Consider the following 14,338-nt stretch of genomic DNA (forward strand, 5'->3'; position numbering starts at 1 on the left):
TATTTTTATTGTCATTTATCTTTACCAGATCTCAAGCAATAAAGTTAGATCTTCCCTTCAATTTGTAACTTAACTCTTCAATGCCACAACGTCAGACTTGTACTAAAGGGTTCCGTCATTTTGAAGACTTCAAAATGAAGTGCTGCGGGGTTTTCAAAGCGCCAAACCTCAATCAGGCACACAAAAGCAGTTATGCATTTCTCCGATCCTTCCTTGTTTATTAAGAGCTGTTCAGCGCTGCTGAGGTAGCACATGTCTAACACCTCTAGGGTCGTAGCTGTGAATATGGCAGATGCTAAGGTCAAACTAGAATCTCGTCTGTGAAGAATGACATTTCTCAACCAACTGCTTGGCACAAAGATTGTAAAGATACATCAAACCACTAATTCATGAATAGGAGGCGGACAAGTTTTTTTTAAAACCTAAAATGTTATCTGTTATGATTAACCTTGATACATTCAGCAGTAATTTATGATTGGTAGTTTTGAACGACTATACCCGTCCAATAGAAATAATCCCATTTTAAAATTGATTGTGTCACTTATTTGTAACAGGTTGATGGAATTCATATTTTCATGAAAAGAATTTAGGCAAACACATTTGTTTAAAAAAATAAGTTCGAAGCCTCACACTCGTTCCATAAACTGTATTCCTGCATAATCTAAACATGTAATTATTTCCAATATTAAACTTACTACTTCAGCCTAGAACAAGAAACAGGTAAAGCGATCTGCAATTAAATGCAACTCTGAAAATTATTCATAATATTGCGAGATATCGTTACATGAGCCTTAGTATTATCAAAAGGTTTATTTAACTAGAGTAAAAGTCCCAATTCGGAGGTAAAAGAACCCGACTTCAGCGAGGAGTTAAATTTGCCTAATAGATGTGTCCTTTGTGCCGGTGATTTCAACATTGAGCATTTTTTCTTGTTGCTGAAATCAATTATAAGAAAATCGACTTTTTTCTACAGGTTTAAGAATTGTTTTTAAAAAATAGAATATTCTAAATTTCAACCCTCTGTTTTAGTAAGCGACATCCTGTTGTTACCCTCTTCAAGGTTATTAAGTAATTGAGAGAAAAGAGAGTATTCGGTCTCTAATTCTCCTGCTGGTACATTTTTCCAGTTCAGTAGCAAGTGTTCCGGACGTCGGATGGAAACCTTTGTAGAATTCTAGAGTTGTTCAGACATTAATTTCCTCTATTCATGCTCGTAAGGCTGTACATTTTACTAAAGACAATCTTGCATACGATTTGTATAGTCTTCATTACCAGTAATGGTGCGTGTTTTGGTATTATAAAGCAAAGGCCCACCAAACCATAATACAATACGTGTGTGAGCTAATTGTGTAATCACATGAAAATGTAATTAGGAAGATGAGCCAAGTAGACACATGACAGAAAATCCTTGTAGAAAATGTTCAAATTCCCTTAAACCCCTTTTGCTTTCCCTTCAACTGCTATGTCACTTAACTTGTCGTTAAATCTCTCGGGTTGGGTTGGAGTGTAATCATTTATATAATGTAAGCCAAAAACGTCGTGGCAGTTGTCAAGAAATCACGTCGAATTAATCCCAGGAGTCGATGCTGTATCCAAGTAAAGTGTCCTTCAGGTTTTAAAAATGATATGGTGATGGGCAGCCGATGAAGTTAGAACAAATGTGCTGGGTCTCTGGAATATGCTGGCCCTGAAAACTTACTTTTAAAGTCGAGCTTGACATGAACTTAATGCACAACAATTATGACGGCGATCCAAATCTCTATTGTGGAACTTCGAGTGGTATTGACACAGGATCACCAGCACCGTTAACGTACTTAGTTTCTAAATAAATCCCCGAAATACTGAATCCCTTTTTGTGCGTCGACCTTTGATTCTTATATAATTTAGTCATTTCTACGGTCTTTTAACTGTTTTTCATCATCTTAGAAGTAATTTGTGACTTGCTGAGTTATTAATTTAACGACGCTAAGTGCTTATAAATACTACATTTCCGCTCCAATAGGAAAATAAAGCTCATGGTGAACTCAGAATGCAATTTCAAGTGCCATTTTAGTGACGCTTTTTTGTACCGATAAAAACTGTCAGTGTCCACCATCACGGGCTCATTCACAGAAAAATAATTGGTCCTTTTCAAGCTGTGGTGCGGAACATCACGAGGGAATTCTGTTATTCACGAGGAATAATTATTTTTTTTAAAAAGTCACTTTCATTGACTGCAAATCATTCCGATTTTCAGAAGGGCAGAAAGCAGTACACTGATTGAACCAAAAATATTTAGTGAAAGATAATCAATTGTTTAGCTCTTTACATCGTCTAATGGAAAATCTGATCTGAATCAACTTCAGCGTGCTTTTTACATTTTGCATGAATTTGAAAAAATATCTAATTTATAAATAGGTAATTTGTTCACATCAGTGATACTTTGCAATACGGCTATGACAGTTTAAGTAGAAATGGGACATTCTTTCAAACCGGACTAACGCCTTCAAATTAGACCAATGATTTGCGAGATATAATTAAGTATATACTTTGTAATTTGCTATTGATAAGGAATGCTTGAAACTTTTATGAATTGCTTTAGAGATGCAAGTTCTAATCCACCGTGAAAGCGGTGTCAACAATACAACTCCTAAGTAGCCGTCTTGAGGATGTATCAGGTATAACAAGTTTATTCCCAATGCTTTTCCCAGGTCATTAGAAAGGAAATGAACCGAGTCCACTTGTAAAAAAGTGTACTTAGTTCTTTACAATTAAACATCCATTTGTAAGTTCACAGTTAACTTAGTGTTTAAAATATCAATGGTCTCTATGTGCTGAAAGCGTGATTCATTAATATTAGATTTTTCGCTCAAAATCTCAAGATTTTTTAATGCCATGATAACTTCCGGAAATGAGAATTTAAAAATCATCCTGTTGGTGCTGGTGTTCGGTTATATTATTGCGCACTCAAAAATAAAGATTGTTGTAAAGCTCCCAAGACTATTAAAATATACCCCAAAGACACCATCAGCTTTATGCAAGTCTTAAATATTTCAACGACGACCTTCTGAGATACACATTAGCTAATGTGATATGTACAGTTGAAGTAACTGTATGCCAGTACAAAAATATTGTTTGAACATCGGATCACAAAAAGAGCATGCCTGTTAAATTGTTGAATTACGAGAGCACCGCTCTTCAAATAAAGACTATTACCCTAGTTATAGTTGAACACTTCATTTTTTTCCCTGTAACTGATTTGTCAAACTTCAGGTTTTTTTGCTATCCGACCATTAAATAATCAATATTTCTGTAACGCAGATGTGGAAAAATAAACTCAAACAATTTATTGGACCCTTATTCTTTCCAGTTTAGCCCAGTTGTATCCGTCGACTCTTCCTAGCTGGAACATTGTCCAAAAACAGAGGGAGGGAAGGTTGCTTGTTAGTAACACGCAGACTGTCTTTCTAACATGAGATCATCTTGCAATTTGCCATCATTGCCATTAGGACTCAGGTGATTATACTAATTAATGTCTGTCTAATTAAATTACTGTCAGCAGTTAACCAATAGCAAGGGCCGTTTCATTAGCTGTGCAACCGGGAAGATCAAAAGTGAGTCCTTCCTTACTATTGCAAAGTGTCAATTGGCCAATCGCTTTTCGGCTGGGGGGAGAAGGTAAAAAAAAAACTAGTACCAGCCTTTGTGAGAGTGCTTAAAGAATTGCTTTCAAACGGGTTGGGTTTTTGCATCTGCTGTTGAAGGTTTCTATAGGGTGAGGTGCTTACTTATTAAGCTATGCAGTTGGAGCACTGCTTATCTTCATCTATAATGCTCCCCAAGAAATTTCTTAATGTGAATAGCACTTATCCCAACAGTGAGCTTGCTTTACATGATCCTATCATCTCGGCCAGTGACAACCTCGAAAGAAGTTCACCTCTGAAAAAAATTACCAGGGGGATGACGAATCAATCAGAGACAGACAATTTTCCTGACTCCAAGGACGCGTCGGGGGACGTCCAGAGAAGCAAGCTCTCTCCTGTTTTGGACGGGGTCTCTGAAATTCGTCATAATTTCGATGGATCAGCGGCAGACAGATATCTCCTGTCACAATCGAGCCAACCACAGCAACCGACTGCTGCTCCCAGTGCTATGTTTCCTTACACTGGCCAGCATGGACCAACACATCCCGCTTTTTCTATTAGCAGTCCGAGCAGGTATATGGCTCACCATCCTGTGATCACGAATGGAGCCTACAATAGTATTTTGTCCAATTCTTCGCCTCAAGGCTACCCGGCTGCTGGTTATCCTTACCCTCAACAATATGGACACAGCTATCAGGGAGGACCTTTCTATCAATTTTCTTCTGGTCAGCCAGGACTAGTCCCCGGCAAAGCCCAAGTGTACTTGTGTAATAGGCCACTGTGGCTTAAATTCCATAGGCATCAAACAGAAATGATCATCACGAAACAAGGCAGGTAAGTGGACTTATTTTTCTTCCAACACCACGTAATCTCACCATTTCAGATTAGACAAAGCGAACGCTTACTTCAAATCGGCAACATTTTAAATCGAAAGCTTGTTAACTGTACACGCAACCATGCCTGTTTGTTTGGGATGGTACGAAACAGGCTTTCGTATTTCTACGAGTCTCCAGAGAGCGGATAGCTTTGGTTCTGGTAAGAATGGGTGAGGATTTATGTTATGTACATGTTGAAGAGAGTCTCCAGTTCCTGGGACTTACAATTAACTCCTCGAAGAATTAATTTTAAAATTTACGTTTTTTTTAATGAAGAGATACTAGGAAATGTGCAGATACATCAACATATTCCAGAATCTCTCATTGTCTAACATTTTTAGAAGGTGGATTACACAAAAAAGCAACAACTGAACTGATAATACATGACATAGCCCAACACTAAGCACACGCCTGTTTTAATGCCTATCTTATTTATTTCGTGCGTAAATGTTGCTCTCTGTTTCAGGCGGATGTTTCCATTTTTGAGTTTTAACATCTCCGGTCTGGACCCCACTGCACATTACAATATCTTTGTTGATATTATACTGGCCGATCCGAATCACTGGCGATTCCAAGGAGGAAAATGGGTTCCTTGTGGGAAAGCGGATACCAATGTGCAAGGCAAGTTATTCTAATCCGCGCTGCTTCACATCAGCGAATGTGGACTATGGTTTGAATGACAATTAATTCGGTAATTGTTGCATAGAGTTGCACTGTTTTCCTCCAATAGTCTTAAAAATCCAACCGGCTTAGTTTTGTGGCCTCACTGACTTGCGATACATTTTTCCAGATTGGCGGTTATGTTCAACTACTGCATGAACTGGACCTTGGTTATAATTCTGGGTGTCTGTCTTCTACAGGTAATAGGATCTACATGCACCCAGATTCGCCAAACACAGGTGCCCACTGGATGAGACAAGAAATTTCGTTCGGCAAATTAAAACTGACCAATAATAAGGGAGCATCAAACAATAACGGCCAGGTATGCCCCTATTTGGATGAAATCTGAGCATTGTTGTGAGTATTGCTAATGAATTCCAATGATAAATCGACATTTTATACACTGAATATACTGAAATCAACTAACCGATGAGTCCCTGGTACATGAACGCTAGTTTTGACAAGATGTTGTGCGACAGCTTAACAGCTAAAATATATGGAACGTGATTTTTTACTTAGCCGGCTGTGTTGTTTTAAAAGACAGGAAAAATAAAGCATTTCCATGTCGTTTTTTTTTCCTGACAGATGGTGGTTCTACAGTCTCTCCATAAATATCAACCTCGACTACACGTAGTTGAAGTGAATGAGGACGGAGCGGAGGATTCGAATCAGCCCGGCAGAGTTCAGACTTTCACCTTCCCAGAGACACAGTTCATAGCAGTTACAGCGTATCAAAATACAGACGTAAGGAATTAATTGGCAATGCAAAGCATAGAATATTATCATTCATGTTAATTATAATTTCTACATTTTCACTGGGACACAATGAAACCCGTTTCAAAACCTTTCATAGTGGATCACAACTACTTTACACAATTGTCGAATTTTGTGGCGGTCTAGAGGAAATTGCTGAAAATTTCTGCATTCCTGATTATTAAAATATGCGACATAATTGTCTCACTTGTTTTCAGGAAGTGATTCTCTTCCATTACAAGTCTGTACAACAATCATGGTCGCCTCACTCCATTCAGCAAATTTAACTTTGTAAAATAAAGGAGTAATTTTCGACACAAACCTATCAATGTTTTAAGAATCTGCCTGCACATAGTTCGGTTGCTAAGAAACCAGGATGATTGATGCATCACTTTTCTATTGAAATTTTGTTCAAACAGATCACACAGTTGAAAATAGACCACAATCCCTTTGCCAAAGGATTTAGAGATAACTATGACACGTAAGTTTGCGCTTCAATTTGTTTTATTAAGAAATCTGCTAAATGGACGGAATGGTATTCTGTTCACACCTACTTTTTAAATATTAAAAATTCGTTTACCAATCAGTTATCAAGGTATCTTGAATCTGAGCGCATCACTAGTTAAAATACAGCTGTTGCTTTTGATGTAGTTGAGGGAAGAAATGATTACTCGGTTTGTATTTCTTTACGTGGTGTCCTGGAAAATGTTGACGTCGAATGCTCGGCAGCACGGGAAAGCGTCGAATGTAGCATGCACCTACTGTATCAAAATATACAACTGCGGATTTTGGAAATCCGAAACAAGAACGGAGTGCTGGAGAAACGGCAGGTCTTGCTAACTCCGTTTTATCTGTACAGATGCTGCCAGACCCATGTTTCTCCAGTACGCTTATTATTTCAGTTACATGAAAGTTCCACCAGGTGCTCGTAGCCTCTTCCGGCTGAACAAGACACAAACTGGGCACGACTTTTTTTATTATTTAAGATTGTGTGGTCCTGCTGGTTTTTAAACTCGGGTGGGCGGCGAATCTGATGTGAATCAGTTTCTCTTTAAAAGGCAAGTTAGTGATGGTTTTGATGCAACTTCTCTCTCTCTGCTCATTTTAGGATCTACACCGGCTGCGAGGTTGACCGGCTCACCCCGTCCCCGAGTGACTCCCCCCGGTCTCAGATCGTGCCCAGCAGCCGATACGCCGTCACCCAGTCTTTCCTGCAGGAGCAGTTTGTGAATAACTACGCCAAGGCCCGGTTCCACCACGGCGGCCCGGGCGCTGCAGGAGGTGGAGGAGGAGCAGGAGCCGGGGGCGGCGGTGGAGGAGCCGAGCGGAGTGTCCCCCACAGCAATGGGCTGCTGTCCCCGCAGCAAGCGGAGGAACCAGCCACGCCATCCCCGCAGCGCTGGTTCGTCACACCGCTGCAGCAGCCGGCCAACAACCGCCTCGACTTCTCGGCTTACGATACCGACTTCGCCGGCAACGCGATCCTGTCGTACGGGGTAGGGGTGAAGGCGCTGCCGCTGCAGGCCAGCACCCGACCCCTGGGCTACTACCCAGACCCGTCCGGCTGGGGTGCTCGCAGCCCGCAGTACTCGTGCAAATCGAGCTCGGTGCTGCCCTGGGCCCGCGGAGCGTCCACTAACTCGTACCTGGAAGAGGCTGCGGCGGCGGCTGCAGCTGCGGCGGCGGCCGCTGAGGGTTTGGCACCGGCCCCCGGGCCGGGCTCAGACCGCTCGCCCTTGGCGGCAGCCGCCGAGGACACGAAACCCAAGGAGCTGCCGGACTCGGCCTGGATCGAGGCACCGTCTTCCATCAAGTCCATCGACTCCGGCGACTCGGGTATCTACGAGCAGGCCAAGAGGAGGCGCATCTCGGCGGATGGGCCACCGCCTCCAGCCCCGGCCACCGAGAGCCCGTCTCCCCTGAAGAGTGAGGCGCTGACCCCGAGAGACTGCGAGAAAAACTGCGCCAAGGAGATGGCCTTTTACGGCTTTTACTCGCACACCTAGAGCGTCCCGCGGGGCAAACGCCCGCCTGGCTTTTAAAACTGATCACCCCCCACCTCTCGGAAATGCCAAAAGCCAAACCTGCTGGTGCCAACATCGAGTTTAATTTGTTGCACAAAGATGCCCTTTCCTCTCCCTGGTTGTGGTGGTGGTGGTGATGATAATGCCTGTGACCAATGGTAACCCCGGGCTCGAATACACAGGCCGGTGTTTTGTTAAAACCTGTTTGTCTTTTATTGTGATAAATAATTATAAAACTGTGAAGTTCAAAAGCAGTGTGTTAACCTGTACAGACCTTTCGCTTTTTCTCTTTCCTACTCTTTCTCCCGTCCCCTCCCCACTTCGTGTATTTCAATTGAAATTTTGGGAATGTAAATCGTGTCTGTACAGGAAACTTTTATTCAATTCCTATTTGACCAACTTTTTGTAGTTGGAAGTAAGCCAGTTCTATCTAATCACATGTACAGATTATTTTAAACGGTCGATCAGTGGCATTTTGCGTTACTTACCCTCGAATGGCTCGGATTATAGACTAAGGTTTTAATGCGTTTTTTTTTGTAGAAACGTAGAATTATAGAGTTTTAATTCCTGAAGTTGCTGCCACGTTGTTTAAATGACAGAGTTCCTCAAAGAAAGTATATTATGGTCTGTTTGCAATAGGGATTGGGAGGGGGGTGGGTCATGATGCTTTTCAGGGTCGATATGTAAATTTTGTCTATTCTGTAAAGATATTATCGTGCTTGTATATGGGTAAAACTTTCATCCCGTTCCAGTCTGTGAAGTGAATGTCACAGAATCTGTTTTTTTGCCAGTTTGTATACATTTCATGTGCAAAATGAAATAATAAAAATATGAAATCTTTGCCAAGACTTGCAAGTATTTAATTCTATGATTATAGTATACCATTGTCTCGGTAAGATCTCTTTTTGCGTCACGTGTTTGTAGGTTCTCTTAAATATATCTTTTTTTACTAGCTGTTTGGATAGTTATTGACCACGTATTAATAAATACAATTGAGTAGTCGTGGACTGTAATGCTTATGAATTAGATTCCTTTTATCCTATTTTGACTTATATAAACGAAGAAAATCGCTTATGCGTTACCGTACACTTTAAGCAAAACAAATAGGAAATCTACTAAGATTCCGTTAAAACATTAGATTTTACGGTACGTTTATACCCCGAACTTCATTTTCTTAGGTCCACAGATACGTTTATTTTTCTTTCTGCTTGGCACAAATACTGTGCCAGTTTGTTATGCTCATGTTCTCGGTTAGTTGAAGGTGCAAGTCAGCACGTTAATTGCGCTTTCGTGGCAATGCACCTTTAATGTTTCTATTTCTTTGGGCGACTACGCAATCAATTGCTTGCTTGACGGATCTGTTCGTCGCCTCAAATTTGGCGTGGGCAGGACTTTACTTCTACTAGCCAAGTTCAAAAAAACCCTTTCTAAATCGACAGTAAATCGTGCGAAGATGTAGAAATCATTGTTCACTTGATATATCCTCCACTTTAGACATTACCTACCGCTTCTTTACGATCTCAGTATTATGGTAAACTTTCCTGTTCAGAATTCGATTTAAATTAATTGGCATTTTTAATTATGATTGAAAATCTGCTCTTTTTTTCTCTCATCTTCGATTTTACTCATGATCTAATGAGTTTCTAATTAATATGAAATCTGTTGGAAAGCAATATATTTGTGCAGAACTAAAAAGAATTGTTACGTTTTTATTCTGCTGTTGCATTTAAAAATGATGCACAACAAATTTTTGAGTATTCTAATTTAAATTTGATTTCCCTACTGTACCTTAGTTTCGGGATAGTGTGATATTCCCCAAGTAATCGCAGAAAACCTCACTCGAGGCAAAGAATTCCGTTTTATAGATATTCTAAATTAAAATAAGAAATAACAAACTATTACCTTTTATTATATACATATGTCCGGTCCCTGGAATACAGGGCTTTAAATATCAAGCATGGCACTTAAGGGCATTCAAAACTATGATTGCTGTACAAGGAGGCTATAGGGTTGTGGAGAGGCAAAATCTATGAAATATATGTAAAAATAATGTGTTGAAGACTTTGGTTTTTTTGACCCCAAGCATTTCGGTGTCTCTATAGACCAGTTAACACTAACCACACGGTAGTTTCGTTTTGTACAATGACATTTGGATATTCGGTACATATTTTGCTTTAAATTCTTTGACAAATGTAACCGCAACAGTGCTCCCAAAACAACAAGCTGAAACTTGTACTGGTTGTCTCATAATGCTCCTTTTATTTTTACTGTACATTAATTAAATCTGGTGCCTTCTAATGATATTAACTTCATCTGACACTTCTAAAAAAACTTCAATTCGCTTGAACTTTAAAATAATCAAAAGGTGTTTAATACCTTCTGATAAAACTTGGGATGTTTGACTCGAAGAAAAATTGTCGCTACTTTATTGTAGACTTCAACACCTTAAAACAACTGCTCACGACGCCCTTCCTACCGAATGTAACACAGCACACACCATAACGGAATGGGCGAGTCTCTAACAGGTTCTTTGAGATTATTTAAATCCTTCGCTAGTGTTAGATCGGCGCTTACAAGTTGCTCTTTACAAATATAACGTGACAAATTATTTTCCACGAGTTACTCTGATGCGAAACTATATTTATATTTTTAGCGGATATATAGTTTCTGTTCCACGTGCTATGCGACACTGTATGTCTGGAATTAGCAATGCTGTTGCTCGGTATGAAACGTGAATTTTGAACTTTAGCAAAGGAATGTACAGTATTGAGAAACTGACAATATATAGAGTGTAAATCTATATTCTTTCTAATCTCCCTCGCTTCGCGTGCAGCATTTAAATGTTGGGATCTATAGACTGGGTGAAAAGGATTGCTCGTTTAGTGTTCAGATAACAACTGTTCGTAGTTTTTACATTTCAAGGAGTCGAATCTTTGGGCTTCACATTCAATATTTTGTGTATTAGTGCAATCCTGATTTCCAGCCGTTTCAGGAGTACGGTTAATATCGTTATCATATTTGGGTCCCGTGAGTGCGCGGATAATGCCATAAAAGCAAGCGGGCCAGCTTTAGTTAGAAAAAATTGTTACTTGAGCAATGAAAGGGCTCCTTAAAGGTCTCTAATACAAGTCAACCTGTAAACAGCAGCCATTCTCACACATTTGTACAAGGACTTGCAGGCTGTTAGGGAAATGTTGACTCTGATTTGTTAGTTTCCTCACATTCCTCAACTTTTGAAGATCTCGGTTTGCTGTTCCAGACCATGCTGGTTGTCTGCTGCTGGATAATATAGCTCGGTTTTTGGACGTGGCATCTGGCCCTTGCAAACACTCGCAATGTAGGTCAGACAGTGACATTTCACATTTCTTGTCTATGAATTGCTTTTAATGAGTCTTACGCAGAACAAACAATTCGAATAACTCGATATCTATCAGATACAAAAAATTGTGCCAACTAACTTCTCTGATATCTGCATTTAGCATTCCAGCGTGTGTTGTCCCCCGTCTATCTTTCGATCTTTTGTAAGCAGGATGAGTGCATTCGATGCCGAATTCGGAATGTTCCTAATAAGCTCGATTATATTCAGAGATTGTCGTCTCAAGGCGAAAGCCTCATCAAGAAAACGAATTCCCTGAAAACACATTAGCAAAATCATTAGATGCAAGTACCTTATTAGGTCTGTTTTCTCGATTTGGAATATAATAGACTCCCATGATGAAAAGAGATTTGGCAACGATCAGAGACAACCAGGCTAAATAAATTCCCCTCTAACTTCATAAATCCAATCTATATCGTCGCCTAGCGTGTGGATTGCAACTCTAAAACCCCATCCCCCCAAACTGCATAATGCCCAATTATAGTTAGACTGTGCCCAGTAGTTTAATATTCATAGACTGAATGACAAAGAATTATGTCTAACATCTCGAGTTGATTTAAATTAGTACCGTGCACTGCCACTTCCCTCTCCAGATATGTAAATCGGAGGTAATTCCAACCAGTTAGTCCGGCTACAAACGGCAGACTCCCTTTGGACAAATGTCTCTCACAATGACACATACTTGTGCGACACAGTATATCTGTATCTCGTGCGACTTCTATCTGGAGGAGCTATGCGCACGAAGTGTACAATCTATATGGGAATATATTAAATTCCCTAAACCCGGAGAATTCAGACACAAAGATAGTAGGAACTGCAGATGCTGGAGAATCTGAGATAACAAGGTGTGGAGCTGGATGAACACAGCAGGCCAAGCAGCATCAGAGGAGCAGGAAGACTGACTTTCGGGTCTTTACCCTTCTTCGGAAATGGACACAATTCAGACACAAAGCTGGCAGAGTAAAGATGTAAATATCTTGCGTTATGATGGGGCTGGAGGTTAACCGGCTAAAATCCCGCGCCTAGCCAGCCCAGCTTCCCGGTGCTCCTTCAACTGGTACCATTACTGCATTAACCTACAGGTTATCGAAATGCAAAGGGAGGAATTTCACTTCCTGCCCATGGTACACCTTCCAGATTCTGATGGTGACTGCGATTACTTGTCAATTGTTCATTGTGACTGGAAGAACTTTGACCTGGTTCAAAAACAGAATACACTATGAAATATAATGTTAGAAATAAGCGGCAAATCAGGCAGCTGAGGTTAATATCTTGGGAGCTATAACAAGAGGCTCAATAGGCTGGGACTATTTTCCCCTGGGACTTCAGAGGCTGAGGGGTGACCTTATAGAGATTTATAAAATCATGAGGGGCACGGATAGGGTGAATAGTCAACACAGTAGTGGAGTCCAAAACTAGATGGCACAGGTTCAAGGTGAGAGGGGAAAGATTTAAAAGAGACCCAAGGGGCAATGTTTTCATACGGAGGCCTGTGCCTGAATGGAACAAGCTGCCAGAGGAGGCAGGTACAAATACAACATTTAAAAGGCATCTGGATGTGTACATGAATCAGAAGGATTTACAGAGCTATGGGCTAAATGCTGGTAAATGGGACTAGGTCAGATTGGGATGACTGGTCAGCGTAGACGAGTTGGACCAAAGTATCTGTATAACTCTATGGCTCTATGAGCATGACCTTTCATCAGAACTGCCAGCTGATCCCAACATTCTATAGTAAAGCAATGACTATATTTCATAAAGTACTTGGAAGGCTGTTTCGCACTTTCGGGTGTCTTGTGATCCTAAAAGACAGTGTATCAATGAATTCAAAAGGCATGTGCTGTCCTTTCCAAGAAGAAAATGGGACCAGGTTTAGACTATTCTGCTTCTCTAGATCATGGATCACCTACCTCAGCCGTTTTGCTGCATCTCCCTTGATGTCATTGATGATTTGGCAATTATCCACCTTGAACATCTTTGAACATTCCCATTACTTAAACTTTTACAACTTTCTGGATAATTCCAAAGATTCATTGCCCTCTGAATGAAGAAATTCCTCCTAAACAGCTTGTCACTTATTCTGAGACTGTGTCCTTGATTTTTGATATTCCAGTGAGGGGAAACATTTTTTCTGCATCTTCCTTGCCTGTGCATTTAAGAATCCTGTAAGTTTCAATAAGATCATTTCTGATTCTCCTAACTCAACAGAATGCAGCCCAGTCTCTTCAATCTCATCCGTAGACCAGTCTTGCTATCCCAGGAATTATTCTGGTAAACTTCTGCTGCATTTCCTTGATGGAGAGTATATCTTTTTTTAAGTAAGGGGACAAAAACTATACAGTTGTGATTGCGATTATTCTCTATACAATTGAAGCAAGATACATTTATTCCTGTACTTAAATCCTGTTGCAATAATGGCTATAACATAAAATCTGCATTGTGGTGCAATGGTGGTGCCCCTCCCTCTGAGCCAGGAGGCCTCGGTTCAATCCCACCTGGATCTGGAGGTGTGTCACAACATTTCTGAACAGATTGATTTAAAATACCACAATTTGTTTTCCTAATTTCTTGCTGCACCTGCATGCAAGCTTTCAGCAATTTATGAACAAGGACTCCAAGGTCTCTTGAACATCAAAACTTCCTAATTTAAACAACATTCAGTACCTCTGTTCCTCCTGATAACCTCATACTTATCCACACAATATTCCATTTGTCATGTCCCTGTTATCCATATCACTAAAGCCTCATTTTGCCATCCACAAAACACAATTTCACATCTGTCTTGCATTGCATACTAACTTAGAAATATTATACTTGGTTCCCACATTCAAATCTTTGACCTAGGTTGTGAACAGATGGAACCCAGGCACTCATCTTTGTGACTTCATTACTAGTCATAGCCTGTCAACCTGAGGATGATCCATTAACTCTAATTCTTCATTAACAAATCCTTAATCCTCACCTATCAAACAAGGACCCATCCAATAAAAGATAGTAGGAACTGCCAATGCTGGAGAATCTGAGATC

General features: G+C 40.4%; 1 protein-coding gene across 1 annotated transcript; it reads left to right on the forward strand.

Moving 5' to 3' along the window:
* The first annotated feature begins 3,442 nt into the window (after nt 1-3,442).
* On the forward strand, nt 3,443-8,776 carry tbr1b (T-box brain transcription factor 1b). The gene is made up of 6 exons (XM_020531762.2): nt 3,443-4,457; nt 4,965-5,119; nt 5,359-5,480; nt 5,744-5,902; nt 6,331-6,392; nt 7,020-8,776. The coding sequence occupies exons 1-6, from the start codon at nt 3,778-3,780 to the stop codon at nt 7,915-7,917; spliced, it is 2,076 nt and encodes a 691-aa protein (XP_020387351.2). The 5' UTR covers nt 3,443-3,777; the 3' UTR covers nt 7,918-8,776.
* The last annotated feature ends 5,562 nt before the right edge of the window (nt 8,777-14,338 follow it).

The sequence above is a fragment of the Rhincodon typus genome, chromosome 7 (assembly GCF_021869965.1).
Source record: "Rhincodon typus isolate 14 chromosome 7, sRhiTyp1.1, whole genome shotgun sequence".
Lineage (NCBI taxonomy): Eukaryota > Metazoa > Chordata > Chondrichthyes > Orectolobiformes > Rhincodontidae > Rhincodon > Rhincodon typus.

Bases quoted from the DNA above. Each gene is read 5' to 3' on its own strand.
- tbr1b (XM_020531762.2), top strand. From the start codon at position 3,778: ATGCAGTTGGAGCACTGCTTATCTTCATCTATAATGCTCCCCAAGAAA. The intron at 4,458-4,964 runs GTAAGTGGACTT...TCTCTGTTTCAG, and splicing joins ATCATCACGAAACAAGGCAG to GCGGATGTTTCCATTTTTGA. The intron at 6,393-7,019 runs GTAAGTTTGCGC...TGCTCATTTTAG, and splicing joins TTTAGAGATAACTATGACAC to GATCTACACCGGCTGCGAGG.